This window comes from Sorghum bicolor, chromosome 10 (assembly GCF_000003195.3).
Source record: "Sorghum bicolor cultivar BTx623 chromosome 10, Sorghum_bicolor_NCBIv3, whole genome shotgun sequence".
Classification (NCBI taxonomy): domain Eukaryota; kingdom Viridiplantae; phylum Streptophyta; class Magnoliopsida; order Poales; family Poaceae; genus Sorghum; species Sorghum bicolor.
The window spans coordinates 58769401-58785627 of NC_012879.2; the positions used below are offsets into that span (position 1 = coordinate 58769401).

General features: G+C 40.7%; 1 protein-coding gene across 2 annotated transcripts; it reads left to right on the forward strand.

The window, feature by feature from the left end:
- On the forward strand, positions 1848 to 13459 carry LOC8063816 (E3 ubiquitin-protein ligase BRE1-like 1). Of its 2 annotated transcripts, none has more exons than XM_021449371.1 (21): positions 1848 to 2304; positions 4389 to 4541; positions 4657 to 4819; positions 6136 to 6297; positions 6381 to 6468; positions 6868 to 7068; positions 7162 to 7329; positions 7617 to 7810; positions 7902 to 7985; positions 8136 to 8255; positions 8348 to 8534; positions 8626 to 8786; positions 8874 to 8945; positions 9089 to 9165; positions 9472 to 9666; positions 9851 to 9923; positions 10008 to 10094; positions 12112 to 12249; positions 12326 to 12528; positions 12607 to 12772; positions 12851 to 13459. In XM_021449371.1, exons 3-21 carry the CDS (start codon positions 4766 to 4768, stop codon positions 12980 to 12982), a joined length of 2562 nt encoding a protein of 853 aa, XP_021305046.1. In that variant the 5' UTR covers positions 1848 to 2304; positions 4389 to 4541; positions 4657 to 4765; the 3' UTR covers positions 12983 to 13459. The 2 variants fall into 2 exon arrangements, with proteins under 2 accessions (XP_021305046.1, XP_002437522.2); XM_002437477.2 differs by having other exon boundaries at positions 1849 to 2304; positions 6874 to 7068; positions 12851 to 13438.

A 16227-nucleotide genomic window follows, 5' to 3' on the forward strand; every position in this document is an offset into this window, starting at 1 on the left:
CGTGACAAGACCGCTTGGGCTAGTCGCGCCGCTAAGAAGCTGCGGCACTAGGGCGCTTCACTGGGAAAGAAGCCGCATCATGGGAAACATATTTCGATAGTCTAGAGTAAAGGGCCAACATGAATGGGTAATGGGAGGGGGGAAATAGGAGACCAACAAATATAGAAGGTATAGTAGGAGGTTTACTGGAACTATTTTTTACCTTCACTACCCAAATTAAAAGTATGGAGTCGAGTTGTCCTTAATATTGCTGAATATGAGAAAAGCTCAACCCCAAAACTAGTTGGGTTACTTGGGAATCGGTGCTATTACAATTTCTGAGTTTTGAGAAATACCATTACTATTCATCTATTTCGAATCTTACTATTATATATTTTTTTTAATTCTTAAGATACACCATGGTGTATGCTTGGAAAGGACTTAGGCCCACCTATAAACATTGATGGTGTCATTGTATTTTCATATGGACAAAATTTCCCTTCCACCTTCCTCCCTCTATATGTCATAGGCGTGTGAACCCCACCAGTTATCTGCTTCCTCCACGTTATCTTCTTTGTTTCATTTCCAGTCACCTAGCAGCAGGGGCTTGCTCGCTCGCCCACGCGCTTGCTAGTAGTAGTGCAACAACGCTGTAGCAGCCAACCAACCCCACGGCGGAGCAAACAACCCTCACCGACAATGGTGAGTCCTCCCTGTCCAGTGGCGCCATAACAGCCCCATGTCGAGCTCGGTAGTGGCTCGACTGGCCTAATGCGGTAGCCCTCTTGCTCATCGGCCATGGTGTGACCGCTTGCTCGTATGGTGATGGCACAACAACATGGACACATGAGGCAGAAGATGGCCCAACGCAGCAGCCCACCTGCACACTCGCTCGTGGTGGAGGCCATGGCCAGCGGCGAGGCACATCTAAGGGCTCAGGATTGCACGTCATGGAGGAGGAAAGCACCCTTGCTGCCAAGGACGGTGAACTAAGGGAGGAGGAAGGAGGGAGGAGCAGGCGGCCTTATCGGCGAGTGCACAAGTGACGCCGACGGTCAATAGGGAAGGAGAACCACCCTTTGGTTAGAGGAGGAGAGGAAGAGGATGATGAGTGGGACCTGCACTTCATGGAGTACAATGAGAGGAGTTAATGGCAACATCATCCAACACAAAGATATGTGTGCCTTGTACGCTGTAATTGGGCCCAACGCCTCCCATCACGTATAGTGTGGCGTTTTTCAAAGAGATAAGAATTGCAATATTGCTCTTTGTAACAGGTGAATAGTAATGATGTTTTAAAATTATAATGATACTCCTATATCAATAAAAAACCAAACTAGTTACTCCATCCGGTTTCCTAAACAAAGTCATTTTAGGCTTTGTTTAGTTCACCCCAAAAACCAATTTTTTTTTTAAGATTCTCCATCACATTTAAATTTGTGGTACATGCATGGAGCACTAAATATAAATATAAATAAAAACTAATTACACAGTTTATCTATAAATCACGATATAAACCTTTTAAGCTTAGTTACTCCATAATTGGATAATATTTGTCAAATAAAAACGAAAGTGCTACAGTTCCGAAACTAAAAAAATTTCGGAACTACAAGGCCTTAGATAGGACATAGTCTTAAAGATAATTTTGACCGTTATTTTTTGTGATAAAATATTTAGTAAATATATATTTTTTATGAAACTATATCTCAAAATGAATCTACTCATATCACTTTCGTATTTTCAAAGACAGCCCCAAAAAAATTATTTATAGTTAAATTAAAGTTACCAAACCGGAGAGAGTATCGAAGAAGCTATGATTTTGTTCTCCAACCAGAAAATCCCACCCCAATATCTTGTCTGACATATGGAGCCAATTTGTCATTCACACCTCCTAACCTGCCCGCGACCTCCGACTCTCCGAGCGCCGCATCCTCACCGCCGCCGCTCCTCTTCCTTCGTCGCCCTCCTCCGTCGCCACTCCCTCCCTTCCTACGCTCCTCCTCCCATACTGCTCTTCCTCGGCTACCTCTTCTCCGCCGCCTGAACCTGATCACCGTCTACTGCCTAGCGCTTCTTCTAACCTTGGCTCGACCGCCCGCCGCCTGAACTCGTCTCGCCCGCGGCCGATCTCCTCCGTCGGCTTGCCGCCCCGCAACCCGGAGAGGAGATTGCGCCCGGTCGAGCACCACCTGAGGCCCAGCGTCCTCGCGACCAGCTCCGGCGCGGCGTAAGCCCCCTTCAGCCCCGGTGTCCCAGCGACAGTCGCGGCTGTCCTACTTCGCCACTCGCCACCTTGGCCGGCGACGAGCACCACCAGGACACCAGGTATTCCCTCCCCTTGGTCCTCCCTTTCTGCCGTGCGAAGCCGTGCGCCCAAACCTTAAAGTAATTCGTAGGTAAAACCGTGCGCCCAAACCCTAACATACTATTTGTTATCGGATCTAAATCTAATTACAGGTGTATATGCATATATTATGACTACTAACTTTGATTGCTTTGCAAAAATTATTTGGTGTACATGTGTACACCCATGCCCTTTACTCAGTCCGCCCCTGCCTTCAATAGATGCGCAAAAGTGCAAGCCATGTACTGAGATGGTTTACGCGAATCCAAGAGGAAAAGCAAGCATGTAACAGAACCTGAAACGTCATTCGGAAATAACGGACGATGAATGTCCGTTTTTCTCTGGACATGCAGGAGAACTCTGCATTATTATGTTAAGAAGAAAAGGAGTCTAATTTTTTGGATTACAGAAGAAACGGAAAAAAGGTGTCTAGATGTAGTCATATGCTAATCAGCGACCAAGAAATGCGGGAAAGACTCGCCAAACGGACAATAATGCAAACCAGTGACCAAGAAAAAGAGACCATCATGGCCATATGCTATGAGCCCCTTGGCTCCCGCCATACACCACAACTTGGGCCTCATCTCTAATAACCCGCATGATGGCATCAAGGTTAGGCGAAAAGCCCTTAAAAAGACAAACACACCCATTTATATGTTTCCTAATCCACCTTACTGCCAACATGGCCAATGAGTTGAAACTTTGTGGGCGTATAAGGACATTCCAAACAAGCATCTCGATGTCTTGATAACGCCCTGGGATTACAGCCACAGGGTCCGTTGGTCTATGCTGCTGGCTCCTTGGCTTATTGTGGACGTGGCCCTGGAATTCAGGACGGCTGTTTCGGTCCCTTTGCATGTTCTGCCATGGTTGCGTGCCCGGCGCCTTGGGTTTCCTGTTTCTTGAGTTGAAGGGTGTGGGCTTGGAGGCGGCACGGTGGATGCGAAGGGGCCTCTGCCCCACAAGTCGGGGCAGCCCAACTATAAGAGATTCTGACTCGGTTGCCAGCTGGAATGCTCGATCTTGTGAACCTGCTGTGGCTATTGGAGAGGAGGAACGCATGGCTAACAATGTTGCCGGAGCCCTGTACCTTGATCCTGGTATCCCGAGTGTTGCCACAGTTGATCTGGATGGGTATCATGGGGTGCAACATTGTCCACTGGGCCTATGCCTGCTACTGAATAAATTGGATCACAAGTAGGATGCATTTGACTGGATAAGTAATGTTATTTGCATAGCCTGCTGTTTTTTTTTTTGGGTAAGAAAACTATATATATATATATATATATTTGGCTGAACTTGGTTGAAAGACCTGTGTAATTTCGTTGCTGCGGTAATGAAATTCGGTTTTACCGGTGTGGAAAAAAAAGAAAACTATATATTTTTTAGATAAATATTTCTTTTTTGTAATTTTGTCACACAAAGTTTCTAAATGAACTTCACAAGAATCCTAGAAACTACTGAAATGAGACATGTTAGGTTATTTTGTTCACATTGCACTGTACATGTCAAGCAAACTAAGGGATGAAATACTGGAACAAACATTAGACAGCTTCAAGGGGCAATATTGAGCAGAATAGTTATCTTTATAACAAAACTGTTGATAAAATGATAATTAAACTTGGAGGATTTAGGCATAGTATAATATTCCGGTATCTGTAAGTGTATAGAACCAAATGCTATATTTTTGTTAAAGATTATTGAGCTTTTGACTTAACCTAGGCCATGAGTCTACTAGAAGATACAGTTTGGATGAAATTGCAGTGTTTCATTTTGTCTTTGAATGCATGATAACAATAATCATTGGGTTTCAGATGTAATTTTTCTGCTATGTGAAATCTAGAAACTGCCTCGATCAATTCATTTCTATTTATCTTGTTATATGTTCTGCCCCAACACATGGTTTTCTTGCACATTAATAAAGACTTAAAAATTCCAGAACAGAGCACTAAGGGTGCTCAGAGAAGGAAAAAAATGCTTTAGCTATATTTTGTTTATTGTGAATCATGTCTGCTAATGAGACCAATTAATTAACACTGTGTTTTTAATCCAAATCATGTAACAGATCAAACTCTAGATCCTGCCACGTTGCCTTCCAGCATCCTATGACCACATGGTTTAGACAGTGCCGAGGTGGATGACTAATTGTGGTGTGGAGGGCCTACTCAATCACCACCACCACCCAACTAGGGGCAGGTGGCATGCCTCTTGAAGACAGGTGAATTACATAATACATGTGCATATTTTAGTTCCTTTGAACACTATAAGCTCCTGTACCTCTTTAAGGTCTAAGCCAAATAAGTGCTCTTAACACTCTACATCACCATGCACAGGCACTGGTTGGAAACGGATTTTGTTGGCGCTCCTAGAGTTCAAAGTTCATACTTATGTACTTTCCTTTCTCAAATCATAACAAATCTTAGGCAGTTCAAGCTTAGCTGAATGTCAACTTGCCTCCACGTGCAAGATCCCAGAAACATTGCTATGTCTCGTCCGGTAAGTACAAATGAATAATTATTTTCTGTGGTTTGCGAGGTCTTCCTAGCAGTAGTTTACTGAAAATGAAACAGCTGTATACTGTACAGTCTTCTGCACCTTTTGTCTTTCTATGCTTTCTGCTTGTTTAGTTGCTGCATCTTATTTGACTTCTTGCTGCAAGGAAAAATGAAACTATGTGCTCCATGTTATTACATTTACTTCTAAAGAATAGTTACCTTATGATAAATTTGTAAAAAAATACATTAGGTATAGTTTTGCGCAGCCTGGTACTTGAGAGAGGTTATATTATGTGATGTAGGTACCCAAAAGTTTATATTCAAATCCTAATGAGGGAACTACAATGAGTTTACCTTGTTGGACTCTACCTGATTAATAAAGGTATAACAAAATCATGGAGCAATGAATTAGCACTAGCAATATAGGCATACTACAACCTTTACCCAACTTTCCTGTTTTGTAAAACAAAATAATCAGGTAGGCAATCATTTTCATAGGCTGATAGACGATTACAGCATGATTACCATGAAATAAATTTCATTTTTACTGAGTGACTTCCGACAATTTCTTCGTAATATATTGACATGCAGATCTCCTGCATATTCAAGAAAAAAAGTGACTTCCGACAATTATCTAACTCCTGTGATGTAAGATGAGCCATTTTTAAACCAATGATATGGCCATTGGGCGATTCAGCTTATGATCATAATACTAAGAAATATATAATCTATCTGCAAAAAGTTATTTCACACTGCAAGCATTAAAGAAGTCATAAGGGAATTCCTTATCTACAACCATACAGTTTATGAATGATCTTTTATTTGGATACATTGCAAGCTGCAAATTACAATGCACAAAACCTAGCACAGGAAAAGAGCCGTGAAGATCTGTTGCACGTCTATCCATGATGCAACTATGTACCAAACAAAATTCACTCAAGTATGTTTAGCTGTTGAAGTTACATTACATGATATCTTACTATTCTAATCTAACTAAAATAATACTGTGATTTTGCTCTCATATGATTAGCATCGGTGCACATTTCACATATGTTCAAAAGTGATGTAATTTTGTCTAATATTTTTGTATTTTCAATTTAAGAAACCATAATGCATGTGCGACAAAAAATCGATATTAATTAATTGAAGGTATCTGTAGGATCTTTGCATTTCTTGAGGTTCGAAAATTGAAGGTGCTCATCTGTTGGTCTATGATGTTCTATCTGCACTGGAATTACTATTATATATTTTTTATACAGTGTTTGTTTTCAGTTTATAGTTGTGCTGCACCAGCATCTTATGTTTCCTTTCTGGCAGCTCGATTTCGCTGTGCTTAAATACAAAAATCAAAAGCTTGCGGAACAACTGGAAGTCCACAAATTTGAGTTCCGTGCTCTTGAGAGTAGATTTAATGATTTAAAAGAGAAACAGAAGACACATAATGAGACACTTGTCCTAGTCAAAAGTTATTGGGAGCGAGTAAGTTGTTCAAATCTTCCCCATGTTACTGTAACATATATATACATCATAGGCTTTCTGCTGAAATTCCCTGATCCAAACAGCTCGTAGCAGATCTGGGTATAGTTCCTGTTAGCAAAAGTGAATCTTCACATTCAAGCTGCAGTACAGGGAACAACAATATACGGAAGGGTATGGAATTATACTTTATGCATTACGAATATATTGAATACTGCATTGTTCTAGAATCATACATGGAAGGATTCTATGATGTCGCTGGCTGCTGGTTGCTTATACTTCTTTCTACTAATGGAGCGAAGTAGTAGTATTTTGAAACATTTTCTATTTGAGGTGTTTGTAGTTCTCTGCTCTTTTGAAAATAAATTTATGACAAGAGATTTACATGCATGTCTCCAGAACTAGCTGTTACCAATTGATGATTGTTAACAGATAAATTATTTATTTGAATAGCTGGCTACTGTATAGCTTCTGCTGATTTATATTGTCTACTTTAGATGTGTCTTATTTCTAAGTTTTGTCCTTCATATACATGCACATCTTATTTGTCGGATGGTATATGCTTTTGCCTAGAAACAGACTTTTTAAATGGACTTTTGGAGGCTGGTGCCACAGAAAGTTCAGGTTCTCCCAATTGCCAACTAGGAAACGACGTCTCTTCAGAACAATCAACAACAATTGATATTCTGCAGAAACTATTCCTTCCATCAAATGGTCCATGGCATGTGAATAACGAGTTTGTTTCTGCTGCTCTCACGAAGTTGCCAGAAAATGGTTTGTTCTGCTCCATATTTTCTGTTGTAGAATAGCTTTCATGTGTCATTTAAGGTATGCTAAAATTTTCCTTAATTTGCTCATGTTCTCTAGAACACAGCAGGCAATTGCACAGTGCTACCAGCGATGTGTTATCCAAGCTTCATGTGGTGATGTGTGCGGTGGATAATCTTCACTTGAAACACAGGCAGTTAGCAGGGAACTATCAAAAACAAAGAGATTTGAATGCCTGGAACAGAGCTGAACAGAAACGTCTGAAAGGTATTTTGTATTTATTTTGTGGACGGTATTTTTGAGGGGGTTCCATCTCTAATTGTATCTGTGTTCATTTTTTTTTGCACAAGATCATCAAACAAGTTAATACTAATCTCAGTTAAAATGATGAATGTCTTGTGGCAATAAGTTCATTATGTTGTGAAACTGTAAATCTATTGTTTCTTGCCGTGGCACTGCCAACACATGGCATACCGATACTTTGTTTTCTTCTATTATGTGTACCTAGCTGTCGTGTAATGGTAAACTAACCCAGTATTTATGTACTTTTCAAGAGGAGTTGACTAGTGTTGTTGCCAAGTTGGAAGGAAGCAAACAAAAACTGGCAGTACTGAAAGCACAGGGAGACAATAAGCAAGCAACACCGATCCTTGTTCCTACACTGGGAAACAAAAATATGACTGCAGAAAAGGTGAGAGATAAACGAACAGAATTGCAAGATCTTGAAGCTACCCACAAGGAGTTAATGGTAATATCAAGTTCTTATTTTTAGAGCTCCAAACTATTGGCTAGAATGCTAGATGTGTATGGATTTTAAGCTTGCACACTAATATGAGCAGGAATTGACCTCGAAGCGTCTGGAGGAAATTAGAAGACTGCATACAGAGAGAATTGAAATTTTGAACAAGTTAGCAGCTTTTCAGGTTCGTTGAACCAAATATACACGATCAACCCAGAACACATTGCTTCATAGTTTTGGACTCCCATACCTAATTTTTATTGAGTGGTTGAAGGTTAGACTTTGTAATGTCAAACTTAATATGTCCTTTTCAACCTTGTTTCGTTGCTCCCAGAATATACTGATGGATTTCAAAAGCATTCGCTCTTCCAAAGCTTTTCAACTTGTCAATGACCAACTTCAGAAGTCACAAGCAGAACTTGATGATCAGCAAACATTGTTAGAGAAATTACAGGTGGTTACTGGTCAGTGCATTTGCACGTCTATATAGCAGATTTGTTTCCCAAGATCTGATCATTGGTTAAACTTCTATTTTCCTTGTTTCAGGTTGAGATGGATACCTTTGTTTGGAGAGAGAGGCAATTTAATCAAAAAGTTGATTTGGCTGAAATCCCCCAGAAGGTTTCTGCATACTGTGTATCTAGAATTGCTGATCTTGAAAAGGATGTGCAGAAACTATGTAATGAAAAGAATATGCTTGTGCTGAAACTTGAAGAGGCTTCGAGAGAACCTGGTGCTGTAATCACAACACAGCAAGTTTGAAATATTTTTCTATCGGGTCACTGTTCAAAGCTGGAAATAATATTCTTTTTTTTATCTATCAGGTCGGAACCAGGTTATCTCAGAATTTAAAGCTCTTGTGTCATCACTACCGAGGGAAATGGGTGCTGTGCAAAGTGAACTATCCAAACACAAGGATGCTTCGTTGCAGTTGCATTCCTTGCGAGCAGAAGTTCATTCACTTTGTAGTACCCGAACCAGAAAGGTAAGTTCCATTTTGTTAGTTTACACGGTCAGTGTGCAAGTGGAGTTGATTTGCTGATACGTCATTTTTTTACATTTTGTTTTTTAGGAACAAGAAATTGAAGAAGCATCATGTAGATCTGCCCATGCTGGATCTGATATAAGCCAACTTCAATCTCTGGTAAGCATCTTCCTTTTGGATTTTCTTTGTACCTTGAAAACTTTAAATATTTTCTGTACTGGTTACAAAGGTGCAATGCACACCTACTGCATGATTTGTTCATGCCATTGTTTATTTATATTAACATATTTTACATATCGTAGGTCCGTGAGTTGAGGGAAAATACTCAGGAGCTTAAGCTATTTGTGGAGTTGTATAAGCATGAGTCCACTGATTCCAGGTAGGTTCATCTTATGTCGGATTCAAATTGTGGAATAACTTCTAAGGGTGACATTTTTGGGGGTGGGGTGCATGCTACTTGTTTATGGCATGATATATCTTGTAGCTCATCCTTAGTCCCGTTGTCCTGTGTCTATCATGCTAGCTATTGCAGTTCTTTCTTTCTTTTTCTTTCTTTTTCGTAATTTTACTCCTATTTTAGTGATGAAAATACTTACTGAGCATTTCAACTTGGCTACTCTCCAGTTCATTTATTTCATGGGTACGAGTTTCTGCTATATTCACATGTCTTACTCTCTTGTGGCAGACAGCTGATGGAATCGAGAGAGAGGGAACTCGCTGAATGGGCTCGAGTCCACGTTCTCAAATATTCTCTTAATGAAAGTAAATTAGAGCAGCGTGTAATTGCAGCCAATGAAGCTGAAGCAATCTCTCAGCAGAGATTGGCAACTGCTGAAGCGGAGATTGCTGAATTAGGGCAGAAGCTAGAAACTTCTAGGAGGTATTCATGCATCTATTCACTCTTACTGCTATCATTTAGAATTTAGAAACACAATCAGAAAAGACAATTTATCTCCACTTTTTTATACTGGGTGGGTTCAAGACTGAAATAGTACAGGAGGCATATTTTCTTTTATACAATTTTCAAGTAAAGTGATATCAAGTGCTGGGTTTCTATGGCTCAGAGATCTAGTGAAACAATCTGATATACTGAAGTCTAAACATGAAGAATGTGAAGCATACGTGGTGGAGATCGAGGTGTGGACAATCTTCCATAATACCTTTCGACCATGGTTGTCAATACTATATTTTCAGGCCTCAAAATTTTATTTTCTACTACAGAGCATTGGCCATGCCTATGAAGACATAATGTCACAAAATCAACAATTGCTACAGCAGATTATTGAAAGAGATGATCATAATACCAAGGTGATAATTCGAAGAACCAATTTAAGCAATTATTTTTTGTTGATTTGTTCTCTCCGTGTTATTATTTATGACTCCTGTATATTTTTACTTTAATTCTTTACTCCTTAAGAAGAGGTTCTGTTTTCCCCATCAAATCTCTTTGTGTGAAATATTTTTTCATTGCTACTCTGACTAATGCATCCATTTTATTTTTGCTGCATCAATGCACATCCCTATTGCCTATGGCTATGCTACTATCCAATTCAATTCTTATCCTCCTAAACACAGGCGAGAGGAACAATTTAGAAGATGGTTTGGCGGAATGAGATGAGTAGAGGGATATTAAGGACAAGGGATCACCATGGCTAGGGACATCTGGTGGGGATGGAGGGTCACCAGTTTTCTGGGCTGACTAGTGTGTCTGGGTGGCCGAAGAGACTTGGTTTGCGGGTTACCTCTGGTTCCTAGGACTAAGGATCATGCAGGCCATCTGGCTGAGCCATTTATGTCTGTTGTCCATAGTATCTGTCCAAAGCGAGGCCATGTTGCACCCCCCACCCACCCACAAACACACCCCACCACCACCACCACCAACTTCTGGTGTCTCAACTGCGCCGTGCCATGGTTGATGCACCACCTTGTACAAAGATGCCACCTTGGTGGCTTGGCATCCTGCCAGAGAGTCCGTGCATTCATTATGCCATACAGTGTTTTTGAATTTCTAGGGGTGCTTCTTGACACAGCCTTTTGAATTTAGATTTTGCTGCATATTCAGGCATGGCGTTGAGATTTTCAGTTTTTTTTTTTAAAGTGTGATATTGTAGCTTAGGATCAGTGGTTAAGGAGTTTCTTATATTTGGTGCCCTAAAATAAGCAAAAGGAGGAATGTATGACATGGAAGCCATAGGAAGGATTACTGCCAGACCATTAAGATGTGAGAGCATGCTCTGAGCATGCCGATCAAATAAAAAAAGGGTTATATATTAAAACAAGTATATGAAGCATAATGGAATCCAGAGTTGCAGTGTTTCAACTTTTCCTGACTGTAGGACTAGATATTTCTGACAGCTGTTATTTCAGACCAAACTAGGAATCGGAGCTTAATACTGAGTACATGAGTGGTGAGTCTTTAAGCCCTGGTGAATAATTATCAAACCAAGGTGGTTTCCTGGATTTGTAATAACTGCTATGGAGATAGTTTCTTGGCCAAAGGAATTTGGCAACCTGTGTTGATTTGAAGTTGAATGCTCCCTACGTTCCAAAATGTTGCTTGTTTTAGTTTTGTCCTATTTCAGACTTTTTTTTTTGTCTAAGTTCATAGGAAAATGTATTAACATCTAGTACATATACCAAATAAATGCATGATCATTCATGGTCTATCTAATGAAACTAATTTGATTTTGTAGATGTTGATGTGTTTTTCTGTTGCCTTGGTCAAAGTTAGGAAATTTGACTCAATACAAAATAAAAACGACCTACATTTTTAATGAAGTAATGGAAAAGGTTGACTTCCTGAAAATGGGCATGTTATTTTGCATTTTGATTTTACAGATTGCATTGTGTAAAGCAAAAAGAGTGTGTTGTACCCATGCTGGTTCTTTTTTTATTGAATGCACAGGAGAACTGTTAGCCATTGTATTCAAGTAGGAGTAAAAGCCAACATCTTCTATACTTCCCTTTGCTTTCTCTTATTTTACCTTTTTGTAACTTGTGCTAGTCATCTTGTACTTAGTGTTACCAATGGCTCTGAGAAAACTAATATGGATTATTGCTTAGTTTTTTTCTTCTTCCAAATAACCTGTTTAGGATGTCTTAGCATACTGCAATGATATGCTTAGGGCATTATAGTTGAGTTAATTTTGTTGTGATCATGAATTGAGTGTGATTTTGTTGGGGTTTCACTGGTAGTGAAGCTTGGTTACTTATGTGAACTGAAGTTAGACGTAGGCTGTTTTGAATGATGTATGGAACTGTAAGGATCATACCATTTTTCAGTGGATGTTGACGTAGTATCTTAGTTACCTAATTGCTACTGCAGCTTTTCATGGAGGGTGTTAAAGCAAAACAGTCACACGATGCTTTGCATTTGGAAATGTGCTCGTTGCAAAGAAATTTGCAGCATGCAAGTACTTTGATGGATCTGTGCAACCAGAAAATTATCCGCCTAGAGGACCAGGTTGGTGGCACATTCATACTGAAGAGCTATACTATTCTTGCTGGAGATCTGAATATTTAAAATTATGAATTTCTAGCTAAGAGGTTGGTCAGAACGGTTGAGGAGACTGTCAGAGGATGGAATGCAGCAGTCTATGTCATTGGGCAATTCTCAAAGAAAGCTGGCTGGTATGCATGGAGAAGCTCCAAAGCTCAGGCAGTCGATGGATGTTCTACAAGCGAAGGTTGGGAGCAATCGGCTGGAAGTTGCTGAGCTGCTTATAGAACTAGAGAAGGAGAGGTGGTTTATACACATTTCCTTTTTATTTTAGCAATTGGTTTCTTAATGTTTGGTCTAACAAGATCAGTTTTTCTCCAGGTTTAGTAAAAAGAGAATAGAGGATGATTTGGATCTAATGTCAAGTAAAGCTAATTCTCTAAGAGAGAAGACAGATAATTCAGCAGTCCTTCAAAAACTTCTCCACGAGGCCAAGGAGTACAGGGGAATACTAAAGTGTGGTATTTGTCATGATAGACAGAAAGAGGTAGTGATCTTTAGTTGTTCCTGGGGTACTGACAATAGAAATGAATATTTAATCGAATGATGATTTTTCTGTTTGTAGGTTGTGATTGCCAAATGCTACCATCTCTTCTGCAATCAGTGCATACAGAAGTCACTTGGTAGCCGTCAGAAGAGGTGTCCATCTTGTGGACTAAGCTTCGGTGTTAACGATGTGAAACCTATCTATATATGAAACAGAAGGTTGGCACCTGTGTCGCACGCACCAAAACTGCTTGGTGCTTACTGAGCTCTGGTATATGGTAGGCGGGCCATGGTGGTTCAGTTGGTGATGTAGCATAAGCTTCTGTAGTTTGTACAACCACAAACATGTAAGACGCCACATGTGATTGCTGGTACCCACTGGCATATATGGATGCTGGTGTAGTGGTGTTACCGCAAACGCCTTTTGTAAAGTCTGCTTCCCTAGCCCGATCTGGTAGAATAGCCTGACCTCGTCAAACCATTAGTTCTTTTTAGGAGAAAAGATCCAACAAATGAGGATTGATGCTTCCCGCAATAGCGAGCAATGTATAATATATTCATTGCTGTAGCTGACAGTAAGAATGTAGTTTTCTCTTTTTGGAATATACTGGTTATCCAGTCTGTATGTTTGCCAACAGTGAGATTACGTTTATTTAGAAAAAAAAAAGTGAGATTCTAGTTTCATGCATTGCTTCTGTGTGGACTTCAATCAGAAGAGAAACATTGATCTTCACTGTTTTGTGTTTTTTATTAGGCTTTTGGGCTTGCCGCCACGGTCACGTAAAGGTCTGTACTTAATCCTAAAAGAGTTAGATCTTGTTTGGTTGAGGAGGTGAAAAGTTTTTGGATATTGTCGCATTTTGTTCTTATCTGGTAATTATTATTATCTAATTATGGACTAACTAGGTTTTAAAAGATTGGTCTCATAAATTACAAGCAAACTGTGCAATTAGTTATATTTTTTAATCCACATTTAATGTTTTATATATATGTTATAAGATTTGATGTGACGAAAAATCTTAAAAAGTTTTGGTTCTGGGGTGAACTAAACAAGGCCTTATTACAAAGAGTGAGTTGATGTGCTCTCTCTCCTCTCTCTCTTCGTGCATTGTCTTTGTTGATTTGGTTTGAGAATGAATCTCTCACAACGCTGCATTGTCCGAATCTCTCAAATCTAAGACATTGTTTTGGTATGATAAAATTTCGCCTCACCTTCGTCCCCGCCTATGCGAATACAGGCCCGCAACACTTCCGCACGCTCGCTCGCTCGCTGGCTTTTCGGTGTGCGTACAATCTCCTCCAATCATGCTCCTCCGGCGTGTGTGCAATCTCCTCCAATCATTGTCTCCTCCAATTACGTACCCGCAACACTTCCGCACACAGGCCGGCTGGCTTCTCAGTGCGCGTACAATCTCCTCCAATCACGCTCCCTCGGCGTGCGTGCAATCTCCTCAAATCATTGTCTCCTCCAATTACGTACACAAGAACACGTACTTGGGGTACAAAGGAAGCAGAGATCTCTAGCATCCATGCCGTTGTCGAGGGAGGGATGATGAGGATCTTATCCTTGCCCCGCGCATGCCCTATACTCTTCACACCGCCAACAAGAGGCCACCGCAACCCATGACGCTTCACGCTTACGACTATTGACTCCGCGCAGCCGCTCGCCTGCCCCATTGCGAGCGGCGACCCGCGAGGTCCCAGCCCCAATGGAATGGCGGTGGCTTCCTTGCCCCGAAGCCCTACGGCCATCATTGGACCCTGCCCTAGTGGCTAGGGCGTCCTCTGCCTGGTGGCCCCACCACCCTAGCCTTGGCGCCCCCGCTCCCAAGCTCCCAGCTCGACTGCCCCGTCCCAGCGACTGGCGTCCTGAACATCCACAACCCAGCGCCTAGTGAGCAGCTCCCCTCTGGTTCTCCCCTGTATTATCTTCCTGTTAGCAAGTTTTTTCTAGATTCCTAACCTTAGCTTTTCTTTATATTATACACTTTCATATGTTATACGCTTTCATATGTGTATGTCACTAGTCATATGTATTACTATTATATTATACATTATATTATACGCTTTCATACTGTTCTTGTTGTAGTGATGCTAACATATGTCTGGATTCACACAATGTTTGATGGGATGCAGTTTTTTTTGTTAACTTGATGGAACACAGTTAGGTGGGCAGAGTTATGGCCAAAAAATGTAGAGGTTTTTTCTTTTTCTACCATTTGCACATTTGTGAAAAATATGAGGTGTTACAATCACCTTTGACCTTTCATGTGATCTTTGATACCAATATATTTCTTCTTGTTCCCAACTTTTAACATTTTCAATCCACAAGTTTTTTTGTCTGTTTGATCAACACATAAGGCCTCGGATATGCCGGCACACATTAAAAATATTAAACATAAACTAATCAAAAAACAAATTACATAGCTTGCTTGGAAACTACGAGACAAATTTGTTAAACCTAATTAATTTATCATTAGCACATGTTGGTTATTATAGCAATTTTGACTAATTATGGACTAATTAGATTTAAAAGATTCGTCTCGCGATTTAGAACCAAATTATACAATCAGTTTTTTTATCTAAATTTAATACTCCATATGCATGTGTCGAAAGATTCGATGAAATGAATGAAAAATTTTTAGGTGAAAAAAACAAGGCCTAAACCAACTTCCTCAATAGATTCCAATACACCCAATTCACTTTGGTAATCTTTTTTTTCTCATTTCTCCTTGCAAGTTAAAACCCTAGCCTTTAAAAAATTGTTTGAATAACTTTAGCTTTTGCTAAATTCTATCAGTTGTAGTAAATTAGTCTTGCAAGGCTTGCACCAAATCTTTTCAAGAGTGCTTGCACCAAATCTTCTCAACAAGAGTAAAAAACTCGAAGATTTTTAAGGTAAAAACATACTGCTACTAATTCTATGCCTGTTGTAGAGGCATCAACTCTTTGCTACTGATTTTACGCCTGTTGTAGAGGATCAGATGCTCATACGCCTGTTGTAGAGATCTTCCTCGACATTACGCCTGTCGAGATCCTCCTCACGCTGAAGCTCCATAAGTTCGCCACTCATCTCTTTGATGGAATTCCTCAACCAATCCATCTGCACGTGGTGGGGCCTCCCTCTCCTTAGCCTCCCTCTCATGGGCCTCCTTCTCCTGGTGGCGGACCGCTGGTTGGGCCGCCTGGCCACGACTAGTGCGTAGGAACTTCGGCAACTCTGCCTCCTGCGCTACACGACTGGCCTCCTGGTCCTCCAGGTGACCGGCCTCCTACGTAGCACGATGGACCTCCTATGCCGCTTTATGGGCCTCCTACGCAGCACGACGGGCTCCTTGGTAGCGCAGGAAAGCCTCCTGCTCCGCTACCTCCTCTCGGCGATGAGAGCCCTCCAACTCTGCCTTCTAGAGACGGGTTGCCTTCGCCACGCGATGGGCATCCTCCTCTGCTAGGCGA